The sequence below is a fragment of the Thalassophryne amazonica genome, chromosome 8 (genome assembly GCF_902500255.1).
Source record: "Thalassophryne amazonica chromosome 8, fThaAma1.1, whole genome shotgun sequence".
In the NCBI taxonomy this organism is placed as follows: Eukaryota; Metazoa; Chordata; class Actinopteri; order Batrachoidiformes; family Batrachoididae; genus Thalassophryne; species Thalassophryne amazonica.
In genome coordinates, this window is record NC_047110.1 from 83,797,297 (window position 1) to 83,819,947 (window position 22,651).

Below are 22,651 nucleotides of genomic sequence, written 5' to 3' on the forward strand. Positions count from 1 at the left end.
CGACCGATATTCGAACCTCGGATTCAGGAGGAGCAGTGTGGTTTTTTTTCTTGGTCGCGGCACACTGGACCAGCTCTACACCCTTCATCGGGTGCTCGAGGGTTCATGGGGGTTCGCCCAACCAGTCCACATGTGTTTTGTGATTTGGAGAAGACTTTTGACCGTGTCCCTCGAGGCGCCCTGTGGGGGGTGCTCCGGGAGTACGGGGTCTGGGACCCTTTGTTAAGGGCTATCCCGTCCCTGTACGACCACAGCAGGAGCTTGGTTCGCATTGCCAGTAGTAAGTCAATCCTGTTTCCAGTGCATGTTGGCCTCCGCCAGCACTGCCCTTTGTCACCAGTTCTGTTCATTACCTTTATGGTCAGAATTTCTAGGCGCAGTCAGGGTGTAGAGGGGGTCCGGTTTGGGAACCACAAAATCTCGTCTGCTGTTTGCGGACGATGTGGTTCTGTTGGATTCGTCAAATCAGGACCTTCAGCGTGCAGTGAAGCGTCCAGGATGAAGATCAGCACCTCTAAATCTGAGGCCATGGTTCTCGACCAGAAAATGGTGCTTTGCCCTCTTCAGGTCAGTGGAGTGTCCTTGCCTCAAGTGAAGGAGTTTAAGTATCTCGGGGTCTTGTTCACGAGAGAGGGATGGATGGAGCATGAGATCGACAGACAGATCGGTGCAGCATCTGCAGTGATGCGGTCACTGTATCGGACCGACATGGTGAAGAGAGAGCTGAGCAGGGGGGCAAAGCTCTCGATTTACCATTCGAAAGAACAAAATCGTGAGTACAAGCAGCCAAGATGAGTTTCCTCCGCAGGGTGGCTGGGCACTCCCTTAGAGATAGGGTGAGGAGCTCGGTCACTCTGGAGGAGCTCAGAGTCGAGCTGCTGGTCCTCCATGTTGAAAGGAACCAGCTGAGGTGGCTCGGGCATCTTTTTCGGATGCCCCCTGGACGCCTTGCTGGAGAGGTGTTCCGGGCACGTCCCATCGGGAGGAGGCCCCGGGGAAGACCCAGGACACGCTGGAGGGACTACGTCTCGCAGCTGGCTTAGGAACACCTCGTGGTTCCCGGGAGGAGCTGGGGAGGTGTGTGTGCAACAGGAGGTCTGGGTGACTTTGCTTGAGCTGCTGCCCCCGCGACCGACCTCGGACGAAGCAAAAGAAAATGGATGGATGGATGGATGGATATATTACAACTGTCTTTTGTTCAGTATGAATTATGGGCATATTTTTAAACTGCCTTCCACAGTAGGAGTGCTGCATTCTGGTGATGACATTTTCCAACACGTTATTTAGAATTCATTTGGTCTGGTGGTGGTATTTAGCATTATTATGTGGTATTGATCTTGTGATTGTCCTTTTTGAATTAATTTTTTTTTAACTATTTCATCAGTTTTAAATTACTTACAAGTGGCACAAGTTGACAAATGTTATGTCTTTAAGTGTATTATTAACTGCAAGCAGAAAGGATGTAATTATTGATTTGTTTTATAAGACACACTTAGAATTTGATAAATGAAAACAGTGAAAGCGGAATTAAAGTCAGTTAAGGTCAGTTTTGTGTGTGTGTACATTTTACTTTAGTGGTAAAAGGGGTGGGCATTTATAAGCTTTTGCTGCTGCCCACAACCTTTCAGTCACACAGGTACTCTGTTAAATTGTCCTGTTTATGAGTTTTTTGTTATTGGTGAGTCTGTGTGCTGAATAAATTCATTAATTCAGTCATTCATTCATGCAGACAATCAGTGCATTTGTCGAAACCTATTACAGACAGATACAGATAGTAAATAAATTTTAATGAAATCAAGACTTGAGCCATATTTTGTTCCAGTATAGAGTCAAATACCAGTTTTAAAGCAAGAAAAAATGACCAAAGTGCTAGCAGAATGCACCAAATTGCACCATTTTTTTTCCAAAGGTTTCCTGGGGGAGTATGACCCTGGACCCCCTAGGGGACCTTGCGCCTTTGGCGCCCTGCTGTCCACTCACAAAAAATGTCCAGTCAAAATACAACCCCTGGCAAAAATTATGGAATCACCAGCCTCGGAGGATGTTCATTCAGTTGTTTAATTTTGTAGAAAAAAAGCAGATCACAGACATGACACAAAACTAAAGTCATTTCAAATGGCAACTTTCTGGCTTTAAGAAACACTATAAGAAATCAAGAAAAAAAGATTGTGGCAGTCAGTAACGGTTACTTTTTTAGACCAAGCAGAGGAAAAAAATATGGAATCACTCAATTCTCAGCAAAAAAATTATGGAATCACCCTGTAAATTTTCATCCCTAAAACTAACACCTGCATCATATCAGATCTGCTCGTTAGTCTGCATCTAAAAAGGAGTGAACACACCTTGGAGAGCTGTTGCACCAAGTAGACTGACATGAATCATGGCTCCAGCACGAGAGATGTCAATTGAAACAAAGGAGAGGATTATCAAACTCTTAAAAGAGAGTAAATCATCACGCAATGTTGCAAAAGATGTTGGTTGTTCACAGTCAGCTGTGTCTAAACTCTGGACCAAATACAAACAACATGGGAAGGTTGTTCAAGGCAAACATACTGGTAGACCAAGGAAGACATCAAAGCGTCAAGACAGAAAACTTAAAGCAATATGTCTCAAAAATCGAAAAATGTACAACAGAACAAATGAGGAACGAATGGGAGGAAACTGGAGTCAACGTCTGTGACCGAACTGTAACAAACCGCCTAAAGGAAATGGGATTTACATACAGAAAAGCTAAACGAAAGGCATCATTAACACCTAAACAGAAAAAAACAAGGTTACAATGGGCTAAGGAAAAGCAATTGTGGACTGTGGATGATTGGATGAAAGTCATACTCAGTGATGAATCTCGAATCTGCATTGGGCAAGGTGATGATGCTGGAACTTTTGTTTGGTGCCTTTCCAATGAGATTTATAAAGATGACTGCCTGAAGAGAACATGTAAATTTCCACAGTCATTGATGATATGGGGCTGCATGTCAGGTAAAGGCACTGGGGAGATGGCTGTCATTACATCATCAATAAATGCACAAGTTTATGTTGATATGTTGGACAATTGAAAGGATGTTTGGGGATGATATCATTTTTCAAGATAATGCATCTTGCCATAGAGCAAAAACTGCAAAAACATTCCTTGCAAAAAGACACATAGGGTCAATGTCATGGCATAGGGTCAATGTCAATGAGCAGATCTGATTTGATGCAGGTGTTAATTTGGTGGATGAAAATTTACAGGGTGATTCCATAGTTTTTTCCTCAGAATTGAGTGATTCCATATTTTTTTCCTCTGCTTGGTCTAAAAAAGTAACCGTTACTGACTGCCACAATCTTTTTTTTCTTGATTTCTTATAGTGTTTCTTAAAGCCAGAAAGTTGCCATTTGAAATGACTTTAGTTTTGTATCATGTCTGTGATCTGCTTTTTTTCTACAAAATTAAACAACTGAATGAACATCCTCCGAGGCTGGTGATTCCATAATTTTTGCCAGGGGTTGTATTCTTACTTGCACCCATGCATTACTTTGATATTAGTCCGAGGATTTTTGTTGTGATAACTTGCTACAGTAAAATATTTGTCTTTTCTGTCCTTTTTTTTACTATATACTCAGATTTACCTGCACATCCAAGTATTTTTGTATTGATTATGTATTTTTCCATCAGCACTAGTAAGTACCATAACCTTCTTTAGTTGGCTCTTACGCTGCGGGGTGTGAATTTACTTATTTTTGAAAGTGGTACTTTTTTGTAATAATTAAAATGTGAATGAGTAAAACTGTTTGTCTTTCATAATCCATAGTCCCCAGCTTTTTATTTATTTATTGGCAGACTTTAATGTTGACTTTTAAACTTGCCTTTAACACATTTCATATACAAGCATTGTACATTAGACCTGTTCAAAATGACAAATGTTACAAAATCCTTTGGGCCACATGTTGTTCTTGTTCCACTAATAAAATAAAAGATCTGTGCAAAATTTAATTGTAATCTGACATTGTTTAGGGTCCCCCACAAAGCAACAATTTTCCCCAAAAAGCAATGTAGTAATCCAGTAATTCCAGTAATGTTCTCCTCTAGGTGACCAATCAACCACCACTTTTTTGTGATTAGAAGCCATCACATGTACCTGTAAAAGAAAAATAAGGGCATCAGATTCTTCTCCTGTTAGGGTGATGTTGCCTTGCAAGCGGAGGGAGAGGAAAATGTGTCACTCTGGGGGACCTCTAAATTTTATCTGAGTTCAAATTTGATCTGCACCTATAAAACCGCAGATGGAACAAAAACAACATGTGGCCCAAAGTCTCTCACAACTTTTGTTTTCAGTATATAGCATGAACAGCCCTATTGTACATACTGCTAATCTAGTAAAGTTTAGCTTTTTGTTACAATGAACATTAACACGTTTAATTTAAACTGGTAAAAGACATGTTCAGCGTTTGATTTGCTTGCACTGCTGTCAGCCTTGAATTTTTCACATATGAAAATTTATTTTAAAAATTTGCTTTCTTAATCTGTTGGAATCCTATTGCCTCAAACAGAAATTAGCTTTCTTAATCTACCACCCTGATTGCCTGCACTCACTCTCTCACGTCATGTCCTTACTACAACTTTGCCCTTGGAAGCAGTGTGCTGCTGTATCTCCTGAGGCTTCATTTCTTGGCCTCAGCTTTCAGCAATGCAAATGAAGATTAACACACATGAATGTTCATTCCTTGCTAGCAGGGCAAATTCTCAGGGAAACTCAGTGAAAGGTCCAGGGGCAAAGGGCTGTTCCTCCACAAACACATGAACAGTGATTCAGGATCATAGCTTCCCTCTTCCGCTGAAGCCATGGAGATGCAGTTAGAGGGTGGCAGGGCTCTGTGAACGGCTAACAGACACTGTGAGGGAATGTTTCACAGTAATGCATGACAGGCAAAATGCTGAAAATGACTTTCAGTGGTTGGCCATTTATTCTTTGACATACATGTCAGGTAATATATTTATATTTCTGTTCTCCAGAATTTGTGATACATATACTAACCCCGAAGAAGAGCAAAATATGTACTACCTTGGTTTTCTGTGGGAAATTGCACATGCATCTCTGCTAGTCTGATTTAACAAGTTTTGTTCCAGTTGCCAAAGCTTGGCCCTTATTATAAGGCATTATTGCTAACCTCACTGCAACTGTACTGTTGTTTTTTTAACATACCAAGTTCAAAAGAAAGGCATGTACAGTCAGGTCATACGTATTTGGATACTGGCATGGTTTTTATAATTTTGTCAGTGTACACCGCCACAGTGGAATTAAAATTAAACAATCTTGGTGTGATTTTTTTTTTTTTTTTTTTTAATTCAAGTTGTTTCACTAAAATATTGCATTGATCATTTTGGAATTGCAGTGTTTATACACTGTCACTTAAGTTCAGAGCACATGAGTAATTGGACAAACGATAACAGTTATTCTTAATGCAAGTCATTATTAAGTTACCATGCAAGAAGGAAACTAGTCAGGGAAGCCAGCTGTAAAGGAGTTATAGGCTTCTGTAGCTGTGACTGATGAAACTGTGCATAGTGAAGCTTTTGTCTGTTGCATCACCAGAAATACCAGTTCAAGTTAATTTATTCCAGATATGTCAGAAACCATATAAACAAAACATTATAAATGCACCCACATCTGCATATCTTTAACACCAAAGAGATTTAAGGTGCGTTTACACATAACCAAGACGCGTTACGAATGTCATTTTTCTGTCATTTGTGACACATTCCTGACATTCTTAATGTGACTTAACGCATCTGAATATGTTTCTTAATAGTGCGTGTTGGTGCATGATATTCTTGATATTCGTGGAGCATGTTTTTGCCTGTCAAAAAATCTTCCACGAATGTCGCACACCACCCTCATTTCATCTCACGTCGTGGAGGTCACACGAGCGTATTGATCCGTCTTGATGAGTAGTGATCCTTAATAGAACGTGACAACGTTCGTAGTGGTTCCTGTGACGGTTCTTGGAGCCCAAACTGTCACGCGTTATTACGATGTGACACGGAAACTGTCAAGTTTTGACACGACTTGTAACGCACCGTCGCATTTCACAGCGCACCACGACAAATCCGTTTTCTGTCACGTGCGCACAATTAAATTTGGCTTCAAATGTCGTTCCACAGTTCCTGCTGAAGCTCCTCAGGACGCTTCTGCAGGTGTTCCACCTGCTGTTGTAACCGATGAGCGGGAGAACGAGTCTGAGCCAGAGGGACCAGAGGAGCGAGACTCGCAGCCAGATGTCTCTGCACCTCCTCCAGTCGGGCGGAGGAAGAAGCGTGTGCACAATTAAACCCTGCTGCACCGCATTCAGTTTGATTGCTGACACCAAGTCGGCGAAAAGTCTAATTTCATTTCATTTCTATTTTCATGTTTCCTTTTTTTGTGAATATTTACAAATAAAATAAAGGTAATCAATAGTAAATTAAATAAATTATTTTCCTAATGTTTATACCCTATCTATATACCCATACTCTGCACATAAAATATACTTACACACACATGTGAATCCAAGTACGCCCATATCAACATGTCTGAAAAGGGTAGGAAGAAGTATAACTTGTCCAGTGTTCATTACCTACGCTAATTACCTATAATTCATGCAAGGTTATATTATAGACAGCAGTTTTGTTTTTTGTTTGTTTGTTTTGTTTTTCTTTCTTTTTTTTCCTTTTTTTTTTTTTGTTTAAGATGGTCTAAACTATTCATCCAATTTTATTTGTGTCCCATTATATTTATAGTGCTAAATACATTGTTAGTGTCCACCTTGTATCAATGTCCCTGTATTTGTTGAAAAATAATCAGTCTGAGCTTTTTCTTGAACAGAATCATGCTTGGACACTGTTTCAGCTCATCACTAAGTTTATTCCAAACCTTCACACCACTAACTGAAATAAACATTCTCTTCACAGATGTTTGAACAATTCTGTTTTTGAAGTTAAGGTTTCCCCTGTAATTATAACCCCCCTCTGTATCAGTAAAAAGGTTCTGTAAGTTAGCTGGTAGTTGTTTGTGTCTAGCTTTATACATTAATAGAGCTGTCTGCAATTCTGCCAGATCTGGAAGTTTTAGGAGGCAGGAGTTTATGAATAAAGCATTAGTATGGTCATAGAAACCTGCCTTATGAACCATTCTGATGGCTCTTTTCTGGAGCATGCATAACGGTCGACGTGAGGATTTGTAAGTGTTGCCCCAAACTTCCACGCAGTAATTCAGATATGGCAAAACAAGTGAACAATATAAAATATGCAGAGCTTTGTAATTCAGTAAATATTTTGCTTTGTTGAGCACTGAAATACTTCTAGATATTTTAGTGTTAACATGTTTTATGTGAGGTTTCCAGCACATCTTATGGTCGATCATCACACCCAGAAACTTTATTTCTGTAACTCTCTCCACATTGGCACCATCTATCATGATTCCTAAATCACCATTCCCCCCTATGCTTTCCAAACAGTGTAAACTTTGTTTTATGTAAATTTAATTATAGTTTATTTGTATCAAACCACTTTTTAAATTTTGTCATTTCCAAGGTGATATCCTCCACGAGAAACTGTAAATTCTCACCTGTACAGAAAACATTTGTATCATCAGCAAACAAAACAACTTGCAGTATTTTTGAAAGATTACACGTCATTTATGTAAAGAATAAAAAGTTTGGATCCCAACACTGACCCCCGGGGGACACCACAAACAATGTCCAAGCATGATGACTGAAAGTCACCCATCTTCACAAATTGCCTGTTGCTTAAATAGCTTCTCATCCAGTGTAGAACCACCCCCCTAATACCATAACGTTCCAACTTCTTGATTAATATGAGATATATCGTGTATCGTATATCGTGATTTATTGTATCAAATGCCTTTTTTAAATCAGTGAACACCCCTGCTGCATATTTCTTTTTATTTATGGAGCTGGTGATTCCTTCTGTTAATTCAAGAACTGCCAATGATGTAGATCTTTGTGATCTAAATCCATATTGGCTTTCAGAGAGCAATTTGTGTTTGTTAATAAATTTGTCCAATCTCCTAATAAACAGTTTTTCTAATATTTTTGAAAATTGTGGGAGTAAAGAAACAGGCCTATAATTTATGAAATGGTGTCTGTTTCCAGTTTTATATAATGGGATGACTTTTGCAGTTTTAATTTTATTTGGAAATTTACCTGTCTGAAATGACAAATTACAGATGTAGGTCAGTGGCTGAATAATTGCTTCAATAACCTTTTTAACTGTCATCATATCGATGTCATCACAGTCAGTCTTGTTTTTATATGTATTGACAATCTATAATTTCTCTCTCCTTTACTGCTTTGAGGAACAATGACTTTGGATTTCTGTTTATTAAAGTCTCACTCCACTCATCAGCTGTTCCAAGATCAGGGATTTTTTTTTCTGCCAGCATTGCACCAGCATTTACAAAATACTTATTAAATTCATTTACCACATCATTCATATCGTCAGTGTTTTTCTCATTATTAACAAAATATTGTGGATAATTATACTGTCTACAACTTTTTAAAATAATATTATTCAAAACCTTTCAAATACCTTTAATGTTGTTCTTATTCCTATCTAATAATTGACTATAATATTCTTGTTTGCCTATCCGTATGATAGTTATCAGTTTATTTTCAGATTTCTTGTACCTATTCTCAGCTTCTACAGTCCTATACTTAATGAATTCTCTGTAGAGTGTGTTCTTTTTTTACAGGTATTTTCCAATCCCTTTGTGATTCATGGTGTGTCAGAATATTTATTTTTATTGCTGTATTCTTTTTATTGGACACTTTCTATCATGTAATGATTTAAAAATATACAAAAGCTTCATATGCCTTACCAATGCTACTTTCCCTTAATACCAACTCCCAGTTCTGTACCAGCAGTTCTTCTTTAAATGCATTAATTGCTTCCTCCGTCTTCACTTTTTTAAACCTTTGTCCAATATCCTGTTTAACTTTCTTGGTAAATGATCACTGATATCATTAATTAATAATCCACTTATTGTATTGTTATATATTACATTTGTAAATATATTATCTATTAATGTGACACTTTGAGCTGTAATTCTGCTAGGTCTAGTAATTTTAGAATAGAGGCTCAGACTGTACACTGTATCAATAAATTCTTTAGTTGACTTATGATTATTTGGGTTCAGCAGATAAATATTAAAATCCTCACAGATGAAGATCTTTTGGTTTGAAGTTGTATATGTTTCCTCAAACCATGCCTTAAAGATTTCAATATTTGAACCTGGTGTTCTATACATGCAACTAACAATTACATTTGATTTTTTTTTCCCCATATAACTTTCTACTGTTATACATTCAAATATGCCATCCATCACTTTGGTCATATTTTCTACCACTTTTAACTTCGGGTTTTTGTCCACATACACAGCTACCCCTCCACCAGTCTTCCCCACTTGGTTTATGTAATTAAATTCATAATCATCCAATTCAAAATCAGCTCGCTCATCAGGGCTGATCCATGTTTCAGAAATAGCAATAACACTGAATGGTAATTTGAACTGTCCCAAACAAGCTTTGATGTTGTTAAAGTTTGCATACAAGCTCCTACTGTTAAAGTGAATGATAGAGAGCTTATTGTCCGCTTTAACCGACATGTTGAACTGATCCTCTGTGTAATAGCAACAGTTATCAATGATGTGATAGTAGAAAGTATTTTCTGTGTTGATGTCCTCTTCTATGCACTGATGTTTGTACTCTGTGTAATCACATGTTTTCAGTTCTGGTTTTCCACCATTGACAACCATGTGAATTGATAATCTATCCGCAGCTATTGATGATTGGATGCTGATATCAAATGTCATCCTAATGGTGAAAAGTTCATACTGTCCCGTGTTTTACCTCCAATCCCATCAGTGCTCAGTTGTATCTGTCCAGTCATTCGGTTTCTCGAATGACCAGAACCTTCGCCTCCTATGGTGCTCCATTGAGTTTGATGAATATCTTGCATTTGGAGGTCCACGTTGCCTGGATCTTTCCTTTCTTCTTCAGAATACGGGCTTTTCTAGTGATGTCTCCGTTACGTTTGGTCAAATGTTCGTTTATGTAGATGTTGGAACCTCTCAGCTTCCTTCCTTGTCCCAGCAGAGCCGCCTTGTACTTCCTATTCACAAACCTCATGATGATGGCCTGTGAACCTCTGAACCTCCTTTGGGCAATATTAGCGTCTTTTGCTACTGACAAACAACTAATGACAAACAACCTTATTATGTTGCTTGTTGCTAATTGCAGGGTCCATCTGGCAGCTGAGGCTACTGTTTATCGAACAAACCATGTCTTTGCTCATTATGAATTATGGGCATATTTTTAGACTGCCTTCCACAGTAAGTAAGCTGAAAATGTTCAGGGTTTTTGTGTTTTATTTACAACCCCGATTCCAAAGAAGTTGGGACATTGTGTAAAAGGTAAATAAAAACAGAATACAATGATTTGCAAATCCTCTTCAACCTATATTCACTTGAATACACCACAAAGACAAGATATTCAATGTTCACACTGATAAACATTATTGTTTTTGTGCAAATATTTGCTCATTTTGAAATGGATGCCTGCAACGTGTTTTAAAAAAGTTGGGACAGATGGTATATTTATCACTGTGTTACATCACCTTTCCTTCTAACAACACTCAATAAGCATTTCAGAACTGAGGACACTAATTGTTGAAGCTTTGGAGGTGGAATTCTTTCGCATTCTTGCTTGATGTACGACCAGTTGTTCAACAGTCCGGGTCTCCGTTGTCATATTTTGTGCTTCATAATGTGCCACACTTTTTCAAAGGGCGACAGGTCTGGACTGCAGGCAGGCCAGTCTAGTACCCGCACTCTTTTACTGCGAAGCCACGCTGTTGTAACATGTGCAGAATGTGGCTTGACATCGTCTTGCTGAAATAATCAGCGACATTCCTGAAAAAGACGTTGCTTGGATGGCAGCTTGTGTTGCTCCAAAACCTGGATGTACCTTTCAGCACTGATGGTGCCATCACAGATATGTAAGTTGTCCATGCCATGGGCACTAACACACCCCCATACCATCACAGGTGCTGGCTTTTGATCTTTGCGCTGGGAATAATCTGGATGGTCTTTTTCCTCTTTTGTCCAGAGGACACGACGTCCATGATTTCCAAAACAATTTGAAACATGGACTCGTCAGACCACAGCACATTTTTCCACTTCGCGTCTGTCAAATGCGCTCAGCCCCAGAGAAGACGGCGGTGTTTCTGGATGTTGTTGATGTATGGCTTTCACTTTGCATGGTAGTTTTAACTTGCACTTGTAGATGTAGCGACAAGCTGTGTTAACTGACAATGGTTTTTTGAAGTGTTCCTGAGCCCACGTGGTAAGATCCTTTACACAATGATGTCGGTTTTTAATACAGTGCCGCCTGAGGGATTGAAGGTCATGGGCAGTGGTGGGCACAGCTAACCAAAAAGTTAGCTTCTATAACCATTAATCAGATAACTGAAAAGTTATCTTTTATGATGATAAACCGCTAAACTGCTAAAAAATTTGTCTTTATTACAGATAGCCAGTAACTATTCGTATTGATTTGGAATCGGCCACATCAGATTAAACTTTTGACTTCTGATAAACCAGTTTCACTTTAAGCGCCACAGGAGCTTCTGGGTAAATTCAAGGATCACAAACACAAAGAACACACATCATCATCTTTCAAAAGCAGTAATACACAGTATTAGAAATCACAGTTTATCTCGGTATTAGATACACCATCATTTATGAGCTCAAAGCTGCTGCTTTTTTCGCATGCTTTGAACCCTGCGTCTTAAACAACCAAAATACATCTATTAATGCATTGATTGGCAGAGTAAAATACACGTAATAAATATAAATTCTTACCTGTTAGTTTCAGTGGGATTCATCTGAATAAATAACCTACGTTTTAAATCCAAAACAATATCTAAAAGTGAAGAAAAGACCCTCTCTCTGTACACACAGCTGCGCCATGAGAGCTCCTCTCCCCCACCCGTGTCTTGGCAATTAAATTACAGCCACAAAGAAATAAAATAAAATAATGTTAAAATTAGTCTGTTTTGTTTTTGTGTTGAGTAGACAAGTCACTGTAATGTGCAAAGTGAACCTAAACTACACTACCCACAATGCTGTGCCGACCGGCCAATCACGTTTTGCGCTTAATGATGACATCATCAGCAAGCGACAGGCAGCCGGTCTGCTCCGTGGCTAGAAACACACAACAAAAGGACTAAAATGTTTGATTTTAGGGTTTACAAACATTTTTGACTGTTAACATTTTGTTTGCTGGTAAAGTTTATTGGACTGAAAGTTATCAGGACTAAATTTATCAAAAGATAATTGGTCCAATGATGGTTTTAAAACTTATCTGAAAAGCTAATCCTATAGCTGAAACATTAGCTTTGATCATTATCTGCTATCGGATTATCTGAACTGTGCCCACCACTGGTCACGGGCATTCAATGTTGGTTTTTGGCCTTGCCGCTTACGTGTAGAAGGTTCTCCAGATTCTCTGAATCTTGTGATTATATTATGGACTGTAGATGATAGAATCCCTAAATTCCTTGCAATTGAACATTGAGAAACATTGTTCTGAACCTGTTGGACTAATTTTTCATGTATTTGGTCACAAAGTGATGATCCTCGCCCCATCTTTGCTTGTGAACAACTGAGCCTTTTGGGGATGGTCCTTTTATACCCAATCATGACACTTAATCATGACCCTCAGTTCCCAAACATTTAGAGTGTTGTTCGAAGGAAAGGTGATGTAACACAGTGGTAAACATACCACTGTCCCAGCTTTTTTGAAATGTGTTGCAAGCATCCATTTCAAAATGAGCAAATATTTGCACAAAAATAATAAAGTTTATCAGTTTGCACATTAAATATCTTGTCTTTGTGGTGTATTTAATTGAATATAGGTTGAAGAGGATTTGCACATCATTATATTCTGTTTTTATTTACATTTTACACAACGTCCCAATTTCATTGGAATTGGGGTGTAAAGGGCCATTTAAAAAATCTTTTGTGCAGAAATACTAAACAAAAGATGACGTTTTCCCCCCTTGGTCAATTTTCTGCCAACTCAAAACAGCCCGTAAAATTCAGCTTAAGGCAAGAGAGACCAAGTTGCTGATTTAGACAGATTTCAATAAAGACACATTTTGCGGGAGCAGAGATGATCACTCTTGACTGTGATGGCTTCTGCGTAGGAAGTGGAACCATCTTGGTGGAAAGTATTACAGGGTGGTGTGTTTCTTGGTGTTTTGACGTAAGGAGTCGCAGCTTAAAGAAGTCTCTGTGGGAGCAGGGGAATTGATTAAAGACTTATGTCAGTGTCAGTTGAGGTGCCTTGAAAGCCAAGCAGATAGATGGTTTGCTGTAGTCCAAAGAGCCTCTGACGTGATTGACCTCATTAAAATGTTTCATTAATGAAATTGTAAAATAGCCTGAGTATTCCTCTTTCACCCGTTGTTTTTTGACTGAAATAGAATGTCATATTGTTTCTGATTTCATGTATATGATTGTTTTTTGCTATTTTATCATGTCTACACAGTAGTAGTTCTTTCAGGTAAGTTGTAGTCATGTATTATGTCCTGTATCCCTTTCCAACTTGTTAATTTCAGGACTATTCTCACTTAAAATTCAACCACTTCATTTTTCCTCTCTCTGTGTCTCATCCTGCTTTGGTTAGATGTCAACTGAAGAACTGGAGGACTATGTGAATGAACAGTTTGATGAGCTCCGTCGATTGGTGCGTCTGGAAGAGAAGAGGACCCTTCACCTGGTAGACCTCAAAGAAGCATTTTTGACAGCTTCTGCCGCTGAGAAAATTGCAGAGATCACCGTCCAAACGGAGCGCCTACAGGAAGAGATGGCTAACATTACAGAGCAGCTGTGCCTGCTGGAACAGGCAGAGGCCCAGGCAGTCGGTGCAGCAGTTGTAGCAGAGATCCTGACAAGAAGCCCTGCACCAGCCAACAGAATCCCGGTGAGATTGAGACCGGTGGTTGGCTCTCACTGCGGTATTGTATCACTTCCTGTTCCGGAGCACAGCGGTGTTTTTCTGTATCTGTTAGCTGTTTAATCTGCGCAGTTAGATTGATCTAGTTATCTAGATTACGATTTGTTTCCCAGTGTAATCTTTACGTGCCTTAACTAAAGCACTCCTTCTGCTGAATCACCTCTAAATTATTTACACATTATTCACTTTGCGTGTTTTTAGGAATCCGCTAGGTTAGCGTAGCTACTAGCTCTTAGCCGATTTAGCATGGCGGCTTCTCCTGTCTCTCCCGCACTTTTCTGCTCTGGGTGTGAAATGTTTAGTTATTCCTCGGCCTCCTTTAGCAGTAACGGTACTTGTAATAAGTGTAGCTTATTCGTAGCTTTGGAGGCCAGGCTGGGCGAATTGGAGACTCGGCTCCGCACCGTGGAAAATTCTACAGCTAGCCAGGCCCCTGTAGTCGGTGCGGACCAAGGTAGCTTAGCCGCCGTTAGTTCCCCCCTGGCAGATCCCGAGCAGCCGGGAAAGCAGGCTGACTGGGTGACTGTGAGGAGGAAGCGTAGCCCTAAACAGAAGCCCCGTGTACACCGCCAACCCGTTCACATCTCTAACCGTTTTTCCCCGCTCGACGACACACCCGCCGAGGATCAAACTCTGGTTATTGGCGACTCTGTTTTGAGAAATGTGAAGTTAGAGACACCAGCAACCATAGTCAATTGTCTTCCGGGGGCCAGAGCAGGCGACATTGAAGGAAATTTGAAACTGCTGGCTAAGGCTAAGCGTAAATTTGGTAAGATTGTAATTCACGTCGGCAGTAATGACACCCGGTTACGCCAATCGGAGGTCACTAAAATTAACATTAAATCGGTGTGTAACTTTGCAAAAACAATGTCGGACTCTGTAGTTTTCTCTGGGCCCCTCCCCAATCAGACCGGGAGTGACATGTTTAGCCGCATGTTCTCCTTGAATTGCTGGCTGTCTGAGTGGTGTCCAAAAAATGAGGTGGGCTTCATAGATAATTGGCAAAGCTTCTGGGGAAAACCTGGTCTTGTTAGGAGAGACGGCATCCATCCCACTTTGGATGGAGCAGCTCTCATTTCTAGAAATCTGGCCAATTTTCTTAAATCCTCCAAACCGTGACTATCCAGGGTTGGGACCAGGAAGCAGAGTTGTAGTCTTACACACCTCTCTGCAGCTTCTCTCCCCCTGCCATCCCCTCATTACCCCATCCCCGTAGAGACGGTGCCTGCTCCCAGACCACCAATAACCAGCAAAAATCTATTTGAGCATAAAAATTCAAAAAGAAAAAATAATATAGCACCTTCAGCTGCACCACAGACTAAAACAGTTAAATGTGGTCTATTAAACATTAGGTCTCTCTCTTCTAAGTCCTTGTTGGTAAATGATATAATAATTGATCAACATATTGATTTATTCTGCCTAACAGAAACCTGGTTACAGCAGGATGAATATGTTAGTTTAAATGAGTCAACACCCCCGAGTCACACTAACTGTCAGAATGCTCGTAGCACGGGCCGGGGCGGAGGATTAGCAGCAATCTTCCATTCCAGCTTATTAATTAATCAAAAACCCAGACAGAGCTTTAATTCATTTGAAAGCTTGTCTCTTAGTCTTGTCCATCCAAATTGGAAGTCCCAAAAAACAGTTTTATTTGTTATTATCTATCGTCCACCTGGTCGTTACTGTGAGTTTCTCTGTGAATTTTCAGACCTTTTGTCTGACTTAGTGCTTAGCTCAGATAAGATAATTATAGTGGGCGATTTTAACATCCACACAGATGCTGAGAATGACATCCTCAACACTGCATTTAATCTATTATTAGACTCTATTGGCTTTGCTCAAAAAGTAAATGAGTCCACCCACCACTTTAATCATATCTTAGATCTTGTTCTGACTTATGGTATGGAAATAGAAGACTTAACAGTATTCCCTGAAAACTCCCTTCTGTCTGATCATTTCTTAATAACATTTACATTTACTCTGATGGACTACCCAGCAGTGGGGAATAAGTTTCATTACACTAGAAGTCTTTCAGAAAGCGCTGTAACTAGGTTTAAGGATATGATTCCTTCTTTATGTTCTCTAATGCCATATACCAACACAGTGCAGAGTAGCTACCTAAACTCTGTAAGGGAGATAGAGTATCTCGTCAATAGTTTTACATCCTTATTGAAGACAACTTTGGATGCTGTAGCTCCTCTGAAAAAGAGAGCTTTAAATCAGAAGTGTCTGACTCCGTGGTATAACTCACAAACTCGTAGCTTAAAGCAGATAACCCGTAAGTTGGAGAGGAAATGGCGTCTCACTAATTTAGAAGATCTTCACTTAGCCTGGAAAAAGAGTCTGTTGCTCTATAAAAAAGCCCTCCGTAAAGCTAGGACATCTTTCTACTCATCACTAATTGAAGAAAATAAGAACAACCCCAGGTTTCTTTTCAGCACTGTAGCCAGGCTGACAAAGAGTCAGAGCTCTATTGAGCTGAGTATTCCATTAACTTTAACTAGTAATGACTTCATGACTTTCTTTGCTAACAAAATTTTAACTATTAGAGAAAAAATTACTCATAACCAACATGTTTATTAGACCCCATTCCTACCAGGCTGCTCAAGGAAGCCCTACCATTATTTAATGCTTCGATCTTAAATATGATCAATCTATCTTTTAGTTGGCTATGTACCACAGGCTTTTAAGGTGGCAGTAATTAAACCATTACTTAAAAAGCCATCACTTGACCCAGCTATCTTAGCTAATTATAGGCCAATCTCCAACCTTCCTTTTCTCTCAAAAATTCTTGAAAGGGTAGTTGTAAAACAGCTAACTGATCATCTGCAGAGGAATGGTCTATTTGAAGAGTTTCAGTCAGGTTTTAGAATTCATCATAGTACAGAAACAGCATTAGTGAAGGTTACAAATGATCTTCTTATGGCCTCGGACAGTGGACTCATCTCTGTGCTTGTTCTGTTAGACCTCAGTGCTGCTTTTGATACTGTTGACCATAAAATTTTATTACAGAGATTAGAGCATGCCATAGGTATTAAAGGCACTGCGCTGCGGTGGTTTGAATCATATTTGTCTAATAGATTACAATTTGTTCATGTAAATGGTGAATCTTCTTCACAGACTAAAGTTAATTATGGAGTTCCACAAGGTTCTGTGCTAGGACCAATTTTATTCACTTTATACATGCTTCCCTTAGGCAGTATTATTAGACAGTATTGCTTAAATTTTCATTGTTACGCAGATGATACCCAGCTTTATCTATCCATGAAGCCAGAGGACACACACCAATTAGCTAAACTGCAGGATTGTCTTACAGACATAAAGACATGGATGACCTCTAATTTCCTGCTTTTAAACTCAGATAAAACTGAAGTTATTGTACTTGGCCCCACAAATCTTAGAAACATGGTGTCTAACCAGATCCTTACTCTGGATGGCATTACCCTGACCTCTAGTAATACTGTGAGAAATCTTGGAGTCATTTTTTATCAGGATATGTCATTCAAAGCGCATATTAAACAAATATGTAGGACTGCTTTTTTGCATTTATGCAATATCTCTAAAATGAGAAAGGTCTTGTCTCAGAGTGATGCTGAAAAACTAATTCATGCATTTATTTCCTCTAGGCTGGACTATTGTAATTCATTATTATCAGGTTGTCCTAAAAGTTCCCTAAAAAGCCTTCAGTTAATTCAAAATGCTGCAGCTAGAGTACTGACGGGGACTAGAAGGAGAGAGCATATCTCACCCATATTGGCCTCTCTTCATTGGCTTCCTGTTAATTCTAGAATAGAATTTAAAATTCTTCTTCTTACTTATAAGGTTTTGAATAATCAGGTCCCATCTTATCTTAGGGACCTCGTAGTACCATATCACCCCAATAGAGCGCTTCGCTCTCAGACTGCAGGCTTACTTGTAGTTCCTAGGGTTTGTAAGAGTAGAATGGGAGGCAGAGCCTTCAGCTTTCAGGCTCCTCTCCTGTGGAACCAGCTCCCAATTCAGATCAGGGAGACAGACACCCTCTCTACTTTTAAGATTAGGCTTAAAACTTTCCTTTTTGCTAAAGCTTATAGTTAGGGCTGGATCAGGTGACCCTGAACCATCCCTTAGTTATGCTGCTATAGACGTAGACTGCTGGGGGGTTCCCATGATGCACTGTTTCTTTCTCTTTTTGCTCTGTATGCACCACTCTGCATTTAATCATTAGTGATCGATCTCTGCTCCCCTCCACAGCATGTCTTTTTCCTGGTTCTCTCCCTCAGCCCCAACCAGTCCCAGCAGAAGACTGCCCCTCCCTGAGCCTGGTTCTGCTGGAGGTTTCTTCCTGTTAAAAGGGAGTTTTTCCTTCCCACTGTAGCCAAGTGCTTGCTCACAGGGGGTCGTTTTGACCATTGGGGTTTTACATAATTATTGTATGGCCTTGCCTTACAATATAAAGCGCCTTGGGGCAACTGTTTGTTGTGATTTGGCGCTATATAAAAAAATTGATTGATTGATTGAGAAGGACCTGTATATTTTTTCTGCTAGAGAGGCTCTGTCACTTTTGGATATAGATTTTTTTATTTTATTTTATTTATTTATTTATTTTTTACTCATGCCAGCTTTCAGATCGATGGGTTACCAAGTTAATAATATCACAGAAATGTGGTGTGACAGATATTCCAGCATGCAGTACCTTTGTTTGAACATTTATGGTGTGACTAACCTCATTCTAGCAGCTAACCATCCTTTGCACTAAATGGTAAATGGATTGCATTTATATGGTGCTTTTCCATCCGAATCAGATACTCAGTGCTTTACAATGATGCCTAGCATTCACCCATTCTCTCATACAACCCCAATTCCAATGAAGTTGGGATGTTGTGTAAAATGTAAATAAAAACAGAATACAATGATTTGCAAATCCTCTTCAACCTATATTCAATTGGATACACCACAAAGACAAGATCTTTAATGTTCAAACTGATAAACTTGTTTGTTTTTGTGCAAATATTTGATCATTTTGAAATGGATGCCTGCAACATGTTTCAAAAAGTTGGGACGGGGCAACAAAAAACTGGAACACCTAAAGAACACCTAACTGGAAACAGGTGAGTGTCATGACTGGGTATAAAAGGAGTATCCCCAAAAGGCTCAGCCATTCACAAGAAAAGATAGGGTGAGGATCACCACTTTGTGAGCAACTGCGGGAAAAAATAGTCCAACACCTCATCTAACTCAATCCAGAAATCTTCTTTCTCCTTCATCTCGCAAGCTACCTGTGGGGCATATGCATTAATGACATTCATAATCGCCCCTTCAATTTCCAACTTCACACTCATCATGCTGTCAGACCCTCGCTTAACTTCCAACTCACTCTCTATATTCTTTTTTCAGAATGATTCAACGCCATTTCTCCTCCTGTCCACACCGTGATACAACAACTTGAGCCCAACTGCAATGCTCCTGGTCTTACTTCCCTTCCACTTGGTTTCTTGTGCACACAGGATGTCCATCATATCATCCAATTCTCTCACTTTACAGTCATATTGCCAACATTCAAAATGCCAACGCTCACTTCCACACTTCTAACTTTCCTCATCTACCACCCAACAGTACCCCAGTTTATGCCAGATACCCTTCCCGCTGCAACCCACACCAAATAAACAAACATATGCTACACCCTTCCTCCCCTCCTCTTTTACACGGTGTTACAGCCCGAACGGTCCGCCTCTAAAAATCGATCCGCATTTTGCATCTGCCCATGTGTTGTTTCGGACCACAGCAGCACGTCTGAGACGGAGTCTCTTCACCTAAAGAAATCAAATGGATTAATGGGATTATTAACTATGAGATGATAAAGGTAAAACCTCTTAAATCATTCCAAAGTGAGATTTAAGCAGAAACGAGTCGAAATTCCATAACGCTTTCAAATGTCTGACGCGCGATGGACGCATCAGCTAGCAGCTTGTTTAGCTGCGGCGCTCTGATTGCTTCCGCAGCGTTTTACAACCCCAGTTCCACTGAAGTTGGGATGTTGTGTGAAATGTAAACAAAAACAGAATACAGTGATTTGCAAATCCTCTTCAACCTATATTCAGTTGAATACATCACAAAGACAAGATATTTAGTGTTCAAACTGATAGACTTTTTTGATTTTCTGCAAATATTTGCTTACTTTGAAATGGATGCCTGCAACACATTTCAAAAAAGCTGAGACGGGGCAACAAAAGACTGGGAAAGTTCATGAAGGCTCAAAGAACACCTGTTTGGAACATTCCACAGGTGAACACCTAATTGGAAACAGGTGAGTGTCATGATTGGGTATAAAAGGAGCATCCCCAACAGGCTCAGCCGTTCACAAGCAAAGATGGGGTGAGGATCACCACTTTGTGAAGAACTGCATGGAAAAAATAGTCCAACACTTTAAGAACAATGTTTCTCAACATTCAATTGCAAGGAATTTAGGGATTGCATCATCTACAGTCCATAATATAATCAGGAGATTCAGAGAATCTGGAGAACTTTCTACACGTAAGCGGCATGGCCGAAAACCAACATTGAATGCCCATGTCCTTCAATCCCTCAGGCAGCACTGCATTAAAAACCGATATCATTGTGTAAAGAATCTTACCGCATGGGCTCAGAAACACTTCAGAAAACCATTGTCAGTTTACACAGTTCGCCTCTAAATCTACAAGTGCAAGTTAAAACTCTACCATGCAAAGCGAAAGCCATACATCAACAACATCCAGAAATGCCACCGCCTTCTCTGGGTCAGAGCTCATTTGAAATGGACAGACGCAAAGTGGAAAAGTGTGCTGTGGTCTGATGAGTCCACATTTTTTTTGGAAATCATGGACGCCATGTCCTCTGGACAAAAGAGGAAAAACACCATCCACATTGTTACCAGCACAAAGTTCAAAAGCCAGCATCTGTGATGGTATGGGGGTGTGTTAGTGCCCATGGCATGGGCAACTTACACATCTGTGATGGCACCATCAATGCTGAAAGGTACATCCAGGTTTTGGCGCAATACATGCTGCCATCCAAGCAGTGTCTCTTTCAGGGACATCTGTGCTTATTTCAGCAACAGCGTAACTTTGTAGTAAAAGAGTGCAGGTACTAGACTGGCCTGCCTGCAGTCCAGACCTGTCGCCCATTGAAAATGTGTGGCTCATTATGAAGCGCAAAATATGATAACGGAGACCCCGGACTGTTGAACAACTGAAGTCGTACATAAAGCAAGAATGGGAAAGAATTCCACCTCCAGAGCTTCAACAGTTAGTGTCCTCAGTTCTTAAACGCTTATTGAGTGTTGTTAGAAGGAAAGGTGATGTAACACAGTGGTAAACATACCACTGTCCCAGCTTTTTTGAAACGTGTTGCAGGCATCCAATCCAAGATGAGCAAATATTTGCACAAAAACAAAGTTTATCAGTTTGAACATTAAATATCTTGTCTTTGTGGTGTATTCAATTGACTATAGGTTGAAGAGGATTTGCAAATCATTGTATTCTGTTTTTATTTACATTTTACACAGTGTCCCAACTTCATTGGAATTGGGGTTGTATGATGAAATAATGCTGAATTTATGTGGAAATGATTGTTGAACAAAAGCTTCAGATATCTGTCGCTGAGATCGATGATGACTGGTGTACAGTTTGAAGCAGAAACGAGGTGTTAATTCATGAACCGCATCATTGGGGGGCTGATTTTTAGGGGGACCGTTCGGTCTGCGACACCGGGCTTGGAACAGCACTCAGAATGCACTGGCTGTTGACCCCATGTGGCTGAGTTCAAAAGAACAAATACATAAGAATAAAAAATATATATATGCTGAAGAGAAAAGCCATCCGGCTCTGACAGTGTGTTCTACATTAGCATAAAACCAAAAACAATAGTTTGACAGGGTGTGGAATGTTGGAATTTGAAATTCATGAATGAATTAATTTCAAATGAGGTAACACTGTAAACACACAACCAAGTGAAACAAAAGAATTGTTAGCATCTCTGTTAGATAAAAACATGTTTTTAAATGTGTTGACCTTACTGGCAGTAAGGGTTTTTTGTCTCACCATCTCAAACAGAAGCTAATCCTATTTGCCAGAGAGCTCCAGTCATGGCCTAGGGGGTTTTTTGTTTGCTTGTTTTCTTTTTCTGAAGTCATGCCTTGATTCCAACTTTGTAGAAGAAACAAAAGACTAGCAGCTTCAGAGCCAAGTTAGAAAAGTGCCTGGTGTTTTGTAAGTGCTAGTTTTCAAGCGGTGTAGCAGCAAGGCTGTGGAATATTACATATCTTCCTCCTGATTGTAATCCTCCATTTAAACTCATCCCAAAAGTGCAAATCACTTAATTGAGGTGAGTCTTTTTCCTTAAGGTCAAACACACGAATTACCACTGCTTCCATTTATATACACACAGACCCAATAAAGAGTGTCAGCAGGGATTTGTGGGGGAAAATATTGCTGAAAATTAACCAATCCCAAGAAGCCAGAGGCAAAAGATGGTAAGCGATTTTGTCTGTATTCCGAATCCCATTATAACCACATTTTAATTCCTGGCACGTGTGTGTGTGTGTGTGTGTGTGTGTGTGTGTGTGTGTGTGTGTGTGTGT

The 22,651-nt window shown here is 39.8% G+C and overlaps 1 protein-coding gene across 3 annotated transcripts in view; it reads left to right on the forward strand.

Moving 5' to 3' along the window:
• trim44 (tripartite motif containing 44) overlaps positions 1 to 22,651 on the forward strand; it is a 152,625-nt gene that overhangs the window by 48,531 nt on the left and 81,443 nt on the right. For all 3 annotated transcript variants that reach the window (XM_034176850.1, XM_034176852.1, XM_034176851.1), the window contains one exon: positions 13,726 to 14,022. In XM_034176850.1, coding sequence (XP_034032741.1) covers positions 13,726 to 14,022 — 297 coding nt within the window. The remainder of the gene's footprint in view (positions 1 to 13,725; positions 14,023 to 22,651) is intronic.